General features: G+C 38.3%; 1 protein-coding gene across 3 annotated transcripts in view; it reads left to right on the top strand.

The window, feature by feature from the left end:
• Positions 1-16,497, top strand: part of Cpvl (carboxypeptidase vitellogenic like) — a 123,718-nt gene that overhangs the window by 89,343 nt on the left and 17,878 nt on the right. For all 3 annotated transcript variants that reach the window (XM_013150475.3, XM_013150474.3, XM_063239985.1), the window contains exon 12: positions 9,069-9,251. In XM_013150475.3, the coding sequence (XP_013005929.1) occupies positions 9,069-9,251 (183 nt within the window). The remainder of the gene's footprint in view (positions 1-9,068; positions 9,252-16,497) is intronic.

The following is a 16,497-nucleotide window of genomic DNA, read 5'->3' as shown; positions in this document are numbered from 1 at the left end:
TTTTTTTTTTTGATTACTGAACAGGAGAACACTCAAAAATAAGACAGATAGAGGCCAACTGGGAATGCCGTGCAGCCTGGAATAGCTTAGGCTGCTGTTCAATCATTTCCCCAAACAGGAAACCACAAAATGTTAGAGATTAAGGTCACTAGATCATTGGGAAAAGAGCATAACTTTGTCTGCAAAGTATTATGATGTATTGTAAATGGGCCAAAATATAAACATAAATCTTTCATCTAAAAATGCAACAACAAAAATCCAGCCTTCTCACAAAAGCACATTTGCTTTCCTGTTGTACCAAAAGAGCAAAGGCTTTTTGTGCACAGTTTTCTGTAATTTTCCTAATAAGTGGAGGAGTAAGAAGACCATAAAGAGAAAAGCTTTGTGTTCTTTGTTAGTGACACATGTTTTGTGTTTTGTTTTGTTTCTTTAACAAAACAAAAAGACAGATAAAGTTTAGGTCAGTAAATGGACTGCAGGTGATTTTATTTTTAATTTTATACTTTTATACTGGCAACAATAAAATACTCCAGAACACACATTTATATGCAGCTCTGCCCCATACCCTCTCTTCCAAGGTTTATACAGTGTATCAAAAGCACAAATTCTGTTTTTCACATTTGATTATCTGGTTTTGCATCCCCTAAGTTTATCAAAGTGAAAATCTGAGTCTAGAGGGTATAGGATCTCTCCATTTTAAATGAGTCTACAAGGTACTTTTCTGCTGGTGGCTAACATGGTTAGTTGCTTTCCATCTACCCAATTACCTGTTAGAGGCATAGCTCTGCAAGATCGTCATCTGACCCTGCTTGTGAAGTCCATACAAGGGAGAGATTTTTCTTGCAAGGGTTAAATTTATGAATTAACTACTGATGTATGTATTTTGAGGACCTGAAATTTACGATTTGTCAAAAATGGCTTAAGTTTTTAGGAGGGAACACAAGAATATAAAACTGACATTTGTTGACCTCGCTTCTAAAGAAAACTTCAAGAATAAAAGAACTAACGTGACTTTCCTTTTCTAATTATTCACTGTTTTGAATAGTTAAAAAAAAAAAAAAACCCACATGAGAAGGACAAGGGTCACCTCTTTTCATATCTAGTCCCTGGGTGCACAGTCCCTCGGCTCTCCAAAAATATTCATTGAATAAAGAGAGATTTCACACGAGCTAGTTAAACAAGCAAACAAGCATTCTGCATACCCAAGTGAGCTTGCACTCTTCAACTCCAACAAAGGCCACTCCCTTTCCATTTTAGAGGCAGTGACACTCCACAGCTTGCAGCTCCAGGGAGGGACTAAATGAACGGAATTGAATTCACACATACTGATTTTTTGATCTTTCGTTCTTCTTTAATTTTTTAATCCATGACAGATTCAGGGCCAGAGAAACAATTTTCCCATTTTAAAAAACAAACCTGGGGATTTAGCTCAGTGGCATAAGCACCTGTCTTGCAAGCAGACAGTCGTGAGTTCGATCCCTGGTATCGATAAAAACGAAAAAGCCAAAAAAAAAAAAAAAAAAAAAAAAAAAAAAAAAAAAAAACCAAACCCCTAAAACATTATCACAAGTGTTGTAAGTGACAAGTGCCCTATGTCTTTCTGTGTAAAGACACTAACTAGGGAAAGGTGAGATTGTGTCTGATGCGGAGAGCCCCTGCCTACTGTCAGCTCACGGTGGCAGGGTAAAAATATAAGCCCAGCACCCCCCAATATGCAGGTATCGCCTGTCTCAGTATAGGGTCCTATAACACCATTCCATAGACTTGGTAGCTAGGAAAAAACAGAAATTTATCTCTCACAGTTCTTGAGGCAGGACATCTGAGATCAGAGTGCCAGCACGGACACTTCGGTGAAGGTGCTCATCTTGACTGCGGGTTATTGACTTGGTATGTTCAGAGAGCAGAAAAGAGCATTAGACCAATCCCTGGAGTGTCTTTTATAAGGGCACGGGTCCCATTTGGGAGGGCTCTACCTTCATGAACTGATCACTTCCCAAAGGCTCCATCTCCTTATACCATCATATTGGGAGCTTCAACATAGAGATTTAGGGAAGACACAAACATTTAACCCATAACACTGACATCCAAATGAAAAGAAAAAAATTAATGAAATTAAATGAACATATTTGTGAGCTGAACACAGGTCTCAGCCAAATGGGTTTAAAATCTCTACATTCAAGTAGAGGTATTTGCTTGCTTGCTTGCTTTTTAGTTTATCCTTGATACAGAGTAGTAAAAACATTGGTAAAACCCTGCTCATCTCTCTGTCTCCCACAACAACCCTTGAATATTCCATTTCACAGACAGAATTAAGGGCCAGAGGGAGTAGATGACATATCCGAATTCACTCTCGGTGAGTGCAGGTCTTGGCTGCCTGCGCCAGGCTGGAGTTGAAGACTTTCGTACACTTCTGCTGTTGTGTCAGATCAGTGACACAGGACAGCTATGTTAAAATTCTAACTCTGATAGCCTAAGTCACAAATCTAATCCATGGACAATATTTCATTTGGAAATTTGTGAGCTAGCATGTATTTTATCTTGCTTCAAATGTGGGGACAGTGATAACATTATCAAAAATGTTCATTTTTAAACATTTAATCCTGATATGCTCAGAGAATCATATGCAGTATATTATGTAATTCTCCTGGTTCACATGTATTTTTCTTATACTCACCTTACAGGTGAAGAAACTGAGTTCTGGATACATTAATTTAGGATTAACTCAGGATAATTCTGCTAATCGGTCATAGAGCTGGAGTACAAATCTAGCCAGAGCCTACTGCCTAAACCAGTGATGGCGAATCTTTTAGAGCTTTCAGTGACAACACATAACTGGCTGCATAGGTCCTCCATCCTATACTATAAACAGCTATCCTTCTTTCCAAAGAGTCACATTTCCCTTTAAGTTTGCCCCTTGTGTTTGTCTATACAGAACAAAGCACTGTTTGGGTGTGATCTTTGTGGAATAATGACCTGAGGCTGTGTAAGAGGGCTTGAAAGCACACAGTTGAAACTCCTGCAAATCTATACTTCAGTCTCTGTCACACAGTAGATGGTCATGGGCACACTGGCTCACCTCCCTGTACTCTGCCTCTTTGTGTCTAGGAATAGAAACACCTATCTTCTGAGAGTGTTACTAAATTTTTAGCACAGTTCCTGCAGCGTAACAATGAGAGAGCACTAGTATTATTCAGAATTTTCCTTTACAAAGCTATACTCTTTACTTATCTAACATTTAAGCATGGGGCAAATTCCTTGTGATCTTGAACTCCATGCTTCAAAATTAAATATATTTTGGAGAAATAAATTTTTAAATTTATGACTCTTTCATGAAAAGACTGAAGGACTGTGGCCAGTGTGTTAATAGAATTAACAGTGAAGAGTATGTGATCTTAAGAGTTTGAATACACAGAGTTAATGTTAGCTGGGTGTCCTCCCCCTGTTGGCCTCTATCCAAAAGAGACAACCAGGTATTAGACACAAAAAGACCACCTACATATTCTGAAGGTTTCTTTTAAAAGACTGCTTCATTAAAAGTCTTTGAAATCATTATCAGATTATCAGTTTGCTAAAAAAGGGGAAGACTAAATGCACTAACACCTGTCCCATATCTCCGGCTCTGGGCTAAGAGCCTTGAGTACGTATTCTCATTGATTCTCACTGTAATTTGGCATAGATCATACCATCTTGATGCCCAGAAAAGAAGATGGAAGTTCTGAAAAGTTGATCCATGTGTTTGGGTATTGCCAGTTACAGCGTGTTAGCATGAATGGCCCTGGTCCAATGATGTATGCATTTGTATTTCATGATTTTTCGCAATAGAAACAAATCTAGTTACTTGAGAGGAATTGATTAAAACATACAATGGATCACAGAATTCTTAGAATAACTGAGAACTAAGATGAAGAAAGACAAAGGTCTAGGCAAATCCTAGGGATCTAGTTAGAAAAATGAGTGGGCAGACACCTCAAGAAAACCTGTGTCCCTCTGCCCACTTCCTAGGGGAGGACCACTGGGGTGTGTTATGTGCTTCCCGTGGAGCAGGAAGTGCAGCATGATTGACAGGTACCCCTGAAGCTGTATCCAGTGAGAAAAGGGCTGCCTGAAATACAATCATTAAGAGAGGAGAGAGTAGACATGGACAAAGAAAAACAGCAGATGATCCTGTACAGCATTGCACAAAACCTCTAAATATTAGAATTCTTCACTCAGAATTTGTCAATAGATTAGGGAGTGGGGCAGCAGCAGCCCCACCATGCAAAGGCTAAAGATACAAATGTTGAGAGTCTCTGACCTTGAGTTGTTGGTAGAATTCTGCAGCAGCCTAGACAGAGCTAGGACTGAGGCTTCTGCTGCCAACTGTGGGCATCCTTGTCTATAGAGTTGAAGAGAAGAATGAGAGATGTCAGCAGAGTTGGACAAACAGGCCAAGATTGTTTCTAAACTGGAGACAGAGACTGTGTCTTACACTCAATCAGCTGTCAGATTCCAGAGACCTTTCAGGAGCACTAAACATTTAGTTGTGAAGGAGTCAATGAATGTGTGTTGGTTTGAAAGAATTGAGCTCCTTTCGGACATAATTATAGGAAAGAGTTTGGAAGTTCTGAGATCTAGAACTCCTTCTGGAACCTCCTTATATCAGTTTCTGTAACAGCAAAGTGAAGATGTCCAGTATAATCTTTCTTGTCCTTACTTTATAAAGAAGATGGAAATAAAGCCATATGCCAATGAAAGCACTCTGTAAGTTAAAAACTAAAAATTAAAATGTATTTTTCATCACTGCTTGTTTGACAAAGTTAAAAAAAATGCTTGTACCAGGCATGGTGGCATATGCTTTAATTCCAGCACTCAGGAGGCTGAGGCAAGAGGGCTGGTGCAAATTCAAGGCTAGCCTGAGCTGCACATAGCAAACCTTGTCTCAAACAGACACAAAAAAGCCTGTCATCCAAATATCTTCCATCTCACATAAATGCTTAAATTATGGAATGTGTTTTTTAAAGATTATCTTATGAACAAAAATTAAAGTTTATGACTATTCATTATAAAAACTTGGAAGCTGGTAATAGTTTAATTATTCCAAATTATTCCCCCAAAAGACCCATCTTTTGTCAAACTGAAGTACACAGCCTCTGTTGGTTATTTTTCATTATGCTATTTTTTTTCAATATAAAAGATATTAGCCACATTGACAAGGAAAAAAAAAAAAAACATAGACAACAATCAAGCTAAAGCAAATTCATCATACTTTGTTTTAGTTGCCAGAATTTTGATGTCTTTCCTCCCCAAGTTTGAAGCACGTTTTAAATTGGATAATTACAGAATAAAAGCAAGTAGAATCATGGTTTTTAATTTTTTTTTGCTTCATATGAGAAACATTTTTTCATGTCACTGTGTAACCAGTGATTTCAGTGACCTAGGGAGTGAGCCCTTGAGGGACTAAAAAGACAGGCTCTGTAAGGAATGCCCTTATTCCTTAACCAACGCCTCACAGCTAAACAGAAAGGAACGTCAGTGTTCCACGTGCCTGATACATCACTGGAAGCAAACTCCAACCAATCCTCTCCTATTTTGTTCTAATCATTCTGACAAGGGAAGTGTAACTGAAAGCTGCATTCATTTTGGTCTCTGATCCTCTGGCTTTAGAGCTTGTTGCTTAAAATACCAGTAAGCCTCAGGGGTAGGTTTGTCCCATACTGTCCCAGTTTTAGCATCGATGGGCCTGGGAAACTGCTCAGTCTGGGACAAACAGAGAGAATTGGTCCTCCTACCCGGAGAAAGTGGGGTAAGGGTGTGCAAATCCATTGTGATCAGCCAACGTGTCAGGCTTTGGTGCTGTCCTGGAACCTTGAAAGTCAGGGTATAGGTAGCCAATGCATTCCCTTGGCTTCAGGACCAACCATACCCACTGGCTTCTCAACTCACAGGCATTGGCTCCTGCAGTATCTCACCCACCCATCCAGCCCACAGCAACCTACAGGCACAGGACACTCCTATGGGCAGTTAAGGTAGTAAATACAAATTTTGATAAAAATAAAAGCTTCAGAATTTCTTATATTGAATGTTGGCTCCTTTTAAGGTTAGCTCTAAAATCACTTTGCTTGATCATTGTATTAGATTCTTAGAGGACCAGAACCAATAGAATATGTGTCATTGTAACAAAATATTTATTAGAATATTGCACACAGCCAGAGGCTGAAGAGCCCCACAACGGCCCATCTCTGTGGGCTAGAGATCAGGGAAACCAGTAAACTGTTCAGTCTAAAAGCAGGGAGCCTCCAAGGGACTAGTGATGCTGTCCCATTCAAAGGCCCAGAGACTATGGGAGAGTCACTGGTACAAGTTTTTGTTAAAAGCTAAAGAATCTGGCCTGGCATCTGATGTCCCCAGGTGATGGCAGGAGCAAAAACTGCACCCATTCAACATGGGTAGCATGGACACATGCGCAGATTTACCTCTGCTTTTGCTTTTTTGCTCTATCATGACACCCAGGCCATTGAATGTTTCTTCTTATGTTCAGAGTGTGTCTTTTCTCCTCCAGTTCGCTGTGCTACCTGCTGCTCATCTCTGGAAGCATCCTCACAAACATACGCACAAGTGTGTTGTAACCAATTTTCTAGGCATCTTTTCTAGTCCAGTCTCTCTGACAAAGAAGACTAATCACTATAATCATTATTCTATTTTTGTTGTTATCATATTTGACTTACACGCCCATTGCAAAGAATGGATTTCCGTTCACCCCAAAATGTAGGCCTTCTACGGATTGCATGCACAAAACTATGCAGTTCCAACCTCCACTGCCTTGTTCCAGAGAGTTGGTGCTCCTGTTTGTAATGAGTCTTAACAGGAAGGGACATAGCTCAGTTCAGTTCAACAAACAAGTCCTGTACTTCTGTGCCTATAAACCTATTTATTTGTTTAACTGTAACCTGTGGATTTTTGCTGTTGTCTCTTAAAATGAAAAGAAATTGACATTGACTTTCAAATATACTCCTGATAGTAAAGATAACTGGAAAGGACCTTCTGAAAGAAGATACAAGCTGTATATGGTGGCCATGGAGAACAAAAATAGATAAATACTTGTGTATTTGCCTATTAATCAGCATATTTTGATTGAATACTAAAAAAGAAATCATTTTGTACATTATTATCTTTCTTAAGCAGCTATAAATCAGGCCTTCCTAGAATTATGAAGCATCTAGGCCTATTCACTGGTACCCATCATATATAATTATTTCCACTATGGGCCAAAAGAGCTGTAGAAGGTTTTGCATAGTCATATGAGGCCATAGTCCTCAAGGCCTTTGAGGCAGAGGTGTTTTGCTTTTTTTTTTTTTTTTGTATATCTAAACAATGCAAATATTTTATTGCTGCAGTTGAGCTGAATTTTCAAAAGAGGCTTGAAATCTATCTGGACTGTTTGCTTTGGGTGTCTGTGTAAGATTGTGGAGGGTGTTATTGGTCACTAGTAACATGGAAGATTGCATATTTCTGCACCAGGGGACTGGGCTCTTTCCTCTAAATCCTGTCCCATTGCTGCTTGAGGATTTGGAGTGGGCTTTTAAATTATGTTTAAGCCTTTTAAGAAGCCTGCATCATGAAGGCAGAGAAGGAAACATATGCAGGGAATATATGTATATGATATCAAGGATTCAGCCAAACCTTGTGCTCAGACCCATTCACAGCTCTAAATAGATCAAGGGTCGCATGGAGATGGGGAAAGCCTTCCTGTTGAGTAGAGGGGCAATATTTTATCATGACTGATATTGTATTATTTTCATAAAATAATGTAAGAAGAGCAGGAAACAAATGGAAAAATTACTCATATTTCTACCATTTTGAGTAATGAACTGTATTTCTTTTTCAAACTTCAGTTTTTGTATGTGAATGATTATACCTGTTCTGTATTCATAATTGTGATATACCTTATATTTGACTTTCAACTTTCATACTTAGTATCATATATAGGATAAGCATTTCCCATATTGTAATGTGGCACAATTGAATGTTTGATTTTATTTTGGTACTCAGAATCAAACTCATGACCTTGCACTTGCGAGGCAGGTGTTTATGCCACTGAGCTATATCCCTGGCCCTCAATTAAATATTTCAATGTGTTTAAAATATCAGGTTGAATTCTGCTATTCCTATTTGTTTAATTACTTAACAACTATAAGACTTTTAGATTGTGTTTTTGTCTTAGTTAAAATGATAATGAATATAGTTGCATAAATTTTATGTGGGCTTATCTTGATAGAATACACTCCATAAATTGGGATTACTGAGACAAGAGAATCTCAAAATTTTTCAGTCTTTTCCACAATTTGTGTGATGTGCAAAGAGAAGAGTTGTTTCAGCATTGTTTTTCCTATGATATCCATCAGTTTAGAGGGTAGCATTCTAGGAAAACAAGACATTCTTTTCTTTTGGCTATCATATTTAAAAAAAGGATGCCTTAGAAGTGGCATGGCAAGCATAGCTTCCTCCAACAAGTAACACAACTGAGGCACCCACATCTATCTTTCTACTTCAAAAAATTACAGTCATTACTGAACTCAGTGTAGGAGGACAGAGCAATATGGATTAGCAACACCTGAGAGAAAACCCCATTTGCTAGCTCCTGAAAAGTCTGAATCCAAAGTTAAGGAAAGGCAGGTGAAATCCTAGATGCAGTATTCTTTAGTTATATGAAAATGCAACCATAGTCCTAGCTATGCAATCATTTGAAGAGCACACACAGAGAGATCATATATATATATATATATATATATATATGTTGCACATTTCCTGGACAATACACTATAAATATTTTTGCAACCAAGAGCATACACTTTGCAGATTACTATACAGAATTATTACTATGAATAATACCGTTAGAAAAAACAATGGTTTCTGGTATGTGTGGCTCTCTGAAATGTGGCACTCTGATCTGCCAGGCTGACCTCTTTGAGCATGGTATCAAAGAACTTCAAATTTCCTTTTCTCTCTCACTGACTCACTCTCTGTTTAAATCAGTTCACTGGCTTCATTTTCTGAATCCTGTGTTTGCTGATGGCCTGATTTCATTCCAGGTTCTGCTCTACAATGGCCAACTGGACATCATCGTGGCAGCTTCCCTGACGGAGCGCTCCTTGATGACCATGGACTGGAAAGGAACCCAGAAATACCCGAGGATACGAAGAAAAGTTTGGAAGATCTTTAAATCTGATAACGAAGTGGCTGGTTATGTCCGGCAAGTGGGTGACTTCCATCAGGTATGAAAACACTTGAAGGCATGTAGTACTGGAAATGGGATAATAATGTTGAAAATAAAACCCAAAGGCCAATATGACATAGCTGACTTAAGCAAGTTACGTAGCAGCCAACATTTCTCTTCTGAGACCCAACTTTCCACAGATAATAGTGGACTAAATTCATATTACAGTGCCTAGGAATATTGTCCAAGCACTGTGGTACATGCCTATAATTCCAGCACTCTAGGAGGTGAAGGCAGGAGGATCGCAACCATGCCATTTGGGAACTTAGCGAGATCCTGTCTCTAAATAAAATAGAAAGGGCTGGGGGCTGTTGCTCAGTGGTAAAGCAAATGCCTAGCATTCACGGGGCCCTGTTTGAATCCCCAGTTCTAGAAAAAATAAAGTATGTAAGACTTGATGTCAAAACCGAGAGAAATCTAGACTTTGTTTAGGAGATAAGAAGATAATTTAAAAGACAATACTGAGTCCTAAGGAGCAAATGATTAGCAAGAGTCTTTTTGGGAAATCAGTGGAGCTTGGCAAAGGAAGATTTTGCAGGATCTCCTCTGGCAGATTTGTAATCATAGTTTTGAATCACTTATACAATTTTTGGACAAAATGTCTCTAGCTGATACCTCTAGTGTGATCTCAACTTTAGGAATCAGACATTAGTCATGTAATTTTCTTTTAACATCCTTTTCTGTTTTTGGAATAAGAACTACTCTGGCTTCATGAAACAAGTTGGGAAGTGTCTTCCCTCTTTTGAATGTCTCAATTAGATTTTTCAGGTGTTGAAAGAAGCCACTGATGAGCTCACCTTGGCCTGATAGTTTCTTTGGGGAAGACCTTAAATTATAGATTCAATTTCTATAATTGATGTGAGATTAAGCACCTTTATCTATTTCATCATGTATTTGTTTTCACAGGCCATAAGTTTCTTCAGAAATTTATTCCATCTAGAGTTTTAAATTCATGAGCATAAAATTGCTTGTATAATACCTTATTGTCATTTAATGTCTCTTGAAATATATAGTAATATTAGTAGTTTTTCCTCTGTTGTATGAGATATAACACATTTATTATTTTTCTCAAAGAACCAATTTTGTTTTGGTTGTATTTTTGTTACCTTATTAATTTGTGTTTTTTTCTTATTATTATCTTCCTTGTATGCATTAAAATGCTTAATTTTTTAAACCTTTTTAAGATAGACGCTTAGGACATGAATTTTCAGCCTTTCTTCATTGCTAATGGTGGCAGTCAGTATGCTGAGCCTGTTACGCCTGTCCTTCAGTGCCCTCTAAAATTCATCATGGTTTTATTTAATTTCATTGAAAAGTACATAATTTCTACCTTCTTTTATTCTTTTTGGTCAATGGATTATTTTAAATTATATTGCTCAATTTTGTAAGATTTTAGATCTTCTATTCTTGCATTTATTTCAATAATAACAAAACATACCCAGTTATTGCTCTATAACCCATGAACACTATTCTTTATAATTTCAGCCACTTGAAATTTGCTTTGTGGCCCCCACATTAATTATTTTTTGTGCATATTCCTTTGTCCAGCGCCGCGTCTGTCCCGCAGAATGAGGCACACGAACACTTTGTCTCTGCAGGCTCCTTTATTGACTGGGCTACAACCTCAATACACGTCCGTCCTTGACGGCTTCCTACGTGTTGTGCGTCGGGCACTTCCTATACTTATATAGCTAATGTTATCCAATCATGGGATTACACGTGGGGACAGGCGATTGGGCGGCAACAAGGAAGCAATCAATCATTACCATATATGGCGGGGACAGTAAGCCGAGCAAGAACCAGGAAGCAGGATGTGTGCGCCATCTTGGGCACACGATGGGCGGGGGAGCAGCGAGGCGGTAGGCGGACGCCATCTTGTGGCTATATTCTCATGGGTAATATGGCAGGCTCCCAACATTCCTTGTGTTCTTATAAACAGCATATAGTATGCAGTCGTTGGTTGTAATGTATTATTTGTCCACTAGGATGGTTTTTAACAATTTTATGGTTCAATCCTTCGTATTCTCCCTCCCCTCGGCACCGCCTCCTGTTCCTTATTTGTCTCATTAGTTAACAGGAGAAGTCTGTTAAATCTCACAGTGTAAGTGAAGATTTTTCTGTTGCTCCTTTTGATCCATTTCAACATTTTGTTGTTGAATAAATACAACTATAAATACATACATCCCTAGTATTAAATCTTTTATTCTTAGGCAACTTTCTTTTTATCTATAGTAACGCTTTTCATTTTGAAGTCTAATTTGTTGATAATAGTGTATCTATGCCGACTTTCTTTAGAAATACATACGTAAGATGTCTTTTTCAATTTTTTCCTTTCAATATTTCTATATCCTAATATTTAATTATGTCTCTTTTAGGTGATATGTAGTGGGGTTTTATTTTTGATGGATCATGACACTATTTTTAAATAGAGTAATCCATTTACATTTAATGTAATTGCTGATTGTTTTTAAATCTGTTTTGTTATTTTTCTATTTGTCCTATATAATATGTATTTAGTTTTTCTTATTGCATTCTTCTGTATTACTCAACAGTGTATACAATTTTATTTTTTTCTCATTTTGTACCCTTTATAGTAATAAATTATTTGTGTCAGTGATTGTACTAAAGTACAGTACAGTACAGTGATTATACTAAAGTAATATAAATTCTAGACTCATTTTATCTAACATAAATTAAGATTTCACCACTTTTCAGACAAATGTAAAACCCTTAGAGCTCTTAATCTGTCTCTATTTTGATGCTACACATTTGATACTACAGCATTTGATACAGCCAGTAGTCACTGAATGTCACCCACCTATTCACCCTTTTGATCACTCACTTTTTCTTGCATTTCTGCACTAACTCTCTGTAGTTATTATTTTAGAGATGTTATGTTGACAACAACATTCCTCTTTTGGTCTTAAAATGTCTTTGTGTACCTTTTGATTGTGAAAGACATTTCCTATGTAATGGAATCTTAGCTTGGCACTTATTTTCTTCCAGCAGGTAAAAAATGATGTTGCCCTGTTCTCTAATTTGCACAGTTCTAGTGAGAAGTCAGTCATTAGTTTAGGGCTAAAGGCAGTCCTTGATTTATTTTGGATTTTATTTTTCCTGCCTGACTACTGACTACTTTTTAGATTTCCCGGTTTGGGTTTTCCAGAAATTCTCCTCTTTGGACTTACATGGTTGTGTGTGTGTGTGTGTGTCTGTATGTCTGTTTTGACGCCGGTGCCCTGCTATTCGCTACTGTGGATGTGTGGAATAATTCAAAATTCAGGATTGTGATGCTTCCTGCTTCTCTCTTTTTGCTCATGATTGCTTTGATTATTCTGAGTCTTTTCTGATTCCAAACAACTTTTAGGATTGTTTTTTCTATTTTTGTGAAAAACGTTGTTGGCCTTTTAATAGGCATTGCATTAAATCTATAGATCATTTTGGTAGTATAGTTATTTTTTAAATGTTAATTCTGCGGACCCAAAAACAAGAGAAGTCTTCCATTTTCTGATCTCCTTTTCAATTTCTTTCTTTACCGTTCTGTAACTTTTATCATAGAGGTCTTTCACTTGTTTGTTAGGGTGATTCCTAGGAATTTAAATTTTTTGGAAGCTACTGTGAATGTAATTGTTTTTCTGACTTCTTTTGCAGTGGGTTCTTTATCGATATACAGGAATGTTGCAGATTTCTTTGTCTTGATTTTGTATCCTGACAAGTGGTGTTCCTAGTATGTTGTTTAATTCATTTAGTCATTTTTAGACACTGACTTTACTCCCTCCCTTCAAATTCACATGGTCTTACACCAAATATGACTGCATGTGTATCTGTGTTAATTAAGTTTGGTTGAAATCATGAGGCTAGGACTCTGATTTTATGTCCTTAGTGTTCCTGGGGGAAGAGAAACTTGAGAGTTTGCTGGTTTGTGCTGTCTCTACTATAGGACACAACAAGAAGGTGACCATCTGCAGGCCCAGAAAATAATCGTAACCAGAAACTGAACTAGCCAGCACGTTGGTCCTCAGGGCCTCCAGAATTATGTGAAATAAACTCCTTCTATTCAAGCCCCCAGTCTGTTATATCTAATAGGACTGAGAGTGTTCAGTTAAATCAGTAAGCGTAGAGTATTACCAGACTCATGGCAAATTTTGCTGTTTTTTAATCTTAAATCATTAACATGAAATAAAATTTAAGATATATATTATAAATTAGATATATGATATATATTATAAATAATAAAATCCAAGATCTGGGAATATACTTCATTTAAAATCATCCCACAGAGAAAAGTCAGACTAGTAAGAGGTATTTGGGGCAGATATGAATGTTGAGCTACCAGAGAGAGATTGGACTGTCACCTCTCCTGTCCCTGCACTGTGTTATGACAAGAAGCACACGAGCACACACAGGGTTTCCTCCAGATTCCTTGAGGGCGGCCTCCACCACCTGTTTTTTACGTCCCCCCGATCAGCCTTGTGAAACGCTCCAGTGCCTGCGCTGCGCACGTGTCCCGCTTGGCTGTCTGCACAAAACGTCCAGCCTGGGAGGCCAGATTGCTGCTTCAGGGCAGTGTGTGCCACAGAGGTGGGAAGAGGAATTGGCTGCCAGTCAGAAACCGGTGGCAAATATCACACTCAGCCCGCTGACTCTCCTTGTGAATGCAAAACGCATTTGGAGATGAAATGGCGGAACCTTCCTTGCTGCCAAAAGCTGAGTAACAAAAGAAGCAGGGTCCACATATGTTTGTGATAGGGAGTGTTTTACCACGCAGCAAGAGATCTGCATTTTATGTAGGTGATTTTAGTGTTGGCGGAGATCCTTCCCTTAGCGCGTTGCTCTTGGACTGGGGGAGTGTGGAGATGGGGAGTGGAGGAGGGAGGAAGCGCACATGTGAACAAAGGCATTCTCTGTGAGGCTTGGATCTGGGAATACTGTCCAAATGTCAGACATCCGATAATGAAGAAAACAGACCTCCGCCACGGACTTACTTTGCAGACACACAAAACAGAAGCACACGTATGTGTCTGCCAAAAAAGAAACCACATTGCCTGTCAACCACTGTGACTCCTAACTTAAAAAAATGGATTTGTTCCATGTGATAACCTGAAATGTCCACTTCATGGAATGACAGCCCTTCTAGGGAAGCTACCAGGGACTGAGAGAGGGAACTGTGCTCCCTGCAACTCGAAGTGGCCCCCCCCCCCCACACACACACCAGTGCCGCTGCAGCCAGCCTTCCAGGAGCAGATGCAGAGTGCGTGTTCTGAGTTCATCTGTGGTGTCTGACCTGGAAGACTGTGCATGGTATTCACACCTTTCTAGGAATCAGACCCTGCCTGTTAGTGTAATCTGAGGCTGTAGACTTTCTGAGCCTCAGTTTGTCTGCAAATGCAGGGTTTGAAGTGAATTAGTACTGATAGATCTTCTAGCAAAAACCCAAAATGTGTATTTTTTAATCAATACCAAGAGATGCTTATCAGAAATAGAGGAGGAGAGTGGCCTTCAGCAAATGTATACTCTCTGTATAATTACCAATACGTGTATATGTATCTCTGTCTGCTTATATATGTTTCTGAGAGAGAGGAAGAAAAAAAGGCTATATATAAAATGCACTTCTCAGCTGAAAAACTGCCCAAAACCTTGGATAGCCTCTGCATGGCCACTGAGTGCTTACCAATGTGATGTCTGGCTCCAGAGGTCTAATCCTTTCTGTTTTGCTGTTCATAATCCGTGGTCACTATGGTCCAGGCCACCCTGCAGCTCCTTTTGAAATCTTTCTGTGCCCTTTACCAAACATTAAAGTTGCTGGCCTGTGTTAATATTTTCACTGCTTTGCATGCTTTTATATTTACATCGTTATCATATCATCCCCAAAGACATTTTCAATTCTTATTTAGATTAAAAAAATTTTAAAAAACAGAATTATAGCTATCCTGGTAAATTTCTTTAAAAACATATTTCTTTAAATGTAAGTTAAATGTCTTAAAGAAAGCAATTAAAATTATCTCTATTATTTGCTTTTATTTTAATAAAGACATTTTTGAGATTCTATGAATTTTAAGTCACTCATCAAATTTTCATTCTTGACAGATCTGAGCAGGTGAGGCTTCTGCTATCATGAATTTTACACAACTAACAACAAACCTAATTTTCCTGGTTGTAGTTTGACCTATGTGTGTTTTTTAGTTTTTGTTTTCAGTATCAATATCACTGCAAGCTTATCCAGTAATTGTAGGATGGATTATCTCAGCTGGTAGCATTGCATAGTTGGAACCAACATTAGATTTCGTTTTCCAGATGAAGAATTGACAGGTTAAAGACCTAGAAGCTAAATGACTTTTTAAAAGACTCCTTCATATTTTTTGTCCTTGCTGAGATGAAAATCAGCCCCTCTAGTTTCCAGCCCCATGTTTTTCTACTCCATAAGCATATCTGCTGCTGAAATGATAGAATCTCTGCAGTATATGTCCTGAAGCAAATGAAATTACAGCCTGTACACAGCTCTGCCATAATTAAAACCAGCCTGGGAAATAATGGATTTCACTCCTGAATCCTACCTTCCGACACAGAATGCTAGGGTTTTTAAAGAGGTACTTGAGCTTAATTATAACAAGCATAAGTTTTATCTAGTGGTAGGAAAAATTTTGGCTTTATCTAAGAGCTTGTGATATTATAAGAGAACACATGCTAGAATTAGGGCGATGTGCAAAGAAAACATGTTGGATAAGCCCATGGATAAGAGAGGGCTGCTCAGGAGCAGGGCACACACTCAGGTTCACAGTCTTGCGCTTGGAGGAGAACTGGAAAGTACCAGATAGCGGATGTGGGTGCTGGATGGTGGGCTCAGAGGCATGTATTCCACTTTTTAAGCAGTAGGAGCATTTAATGATTTTGAAGCATATTTTCCTAGTTTCTTGGGAATAAGTTTAAAATGGCAGAAGTAGGATGAATTTAAGTTTAGGGGACCCTGGAAATAGGGTATTTTGTTAGGAGCTTTTTGCAATACATAATACATTCATGTTAGAAAATTGGTATGTGTATATAATACATCTTCATTCATTTAAAGGCTTTATAGGGAGATTCCCCATCTATTTCATAAGACTACCTTCTTGACAGTTGATCCTCAACTCCTAAAAATAGAGGTCGAGGGGAGTAAGCTTTGAGGTATCCCAGCTGTGAGAATCAATTTCCTGTTGGAAGATGGTACTTCCTGTGTCCCACACCAACTTAAAAGCTGTCTCCTTAGG

This window comes from Cavia porcellus, unplaced genomic scaffold (genome assembly GCF_034190915.1).
Source record: "Cavia porcellus strain 051 isolate PalLab524CR breed Dunkin Hartley unplaced genomic scaffold, mCavPor4.1 scaffold_2, whole genome shotgun sequence".
Lineage (NCBI taxonomy): Eukaryota > Metazoa > Chordata > Mammalia > Rodentia > Caviidae > Cavia > Cavia porcellus.
This window is presented reverse-complemented; position numbering and strand designations above follow the sequence as displayed.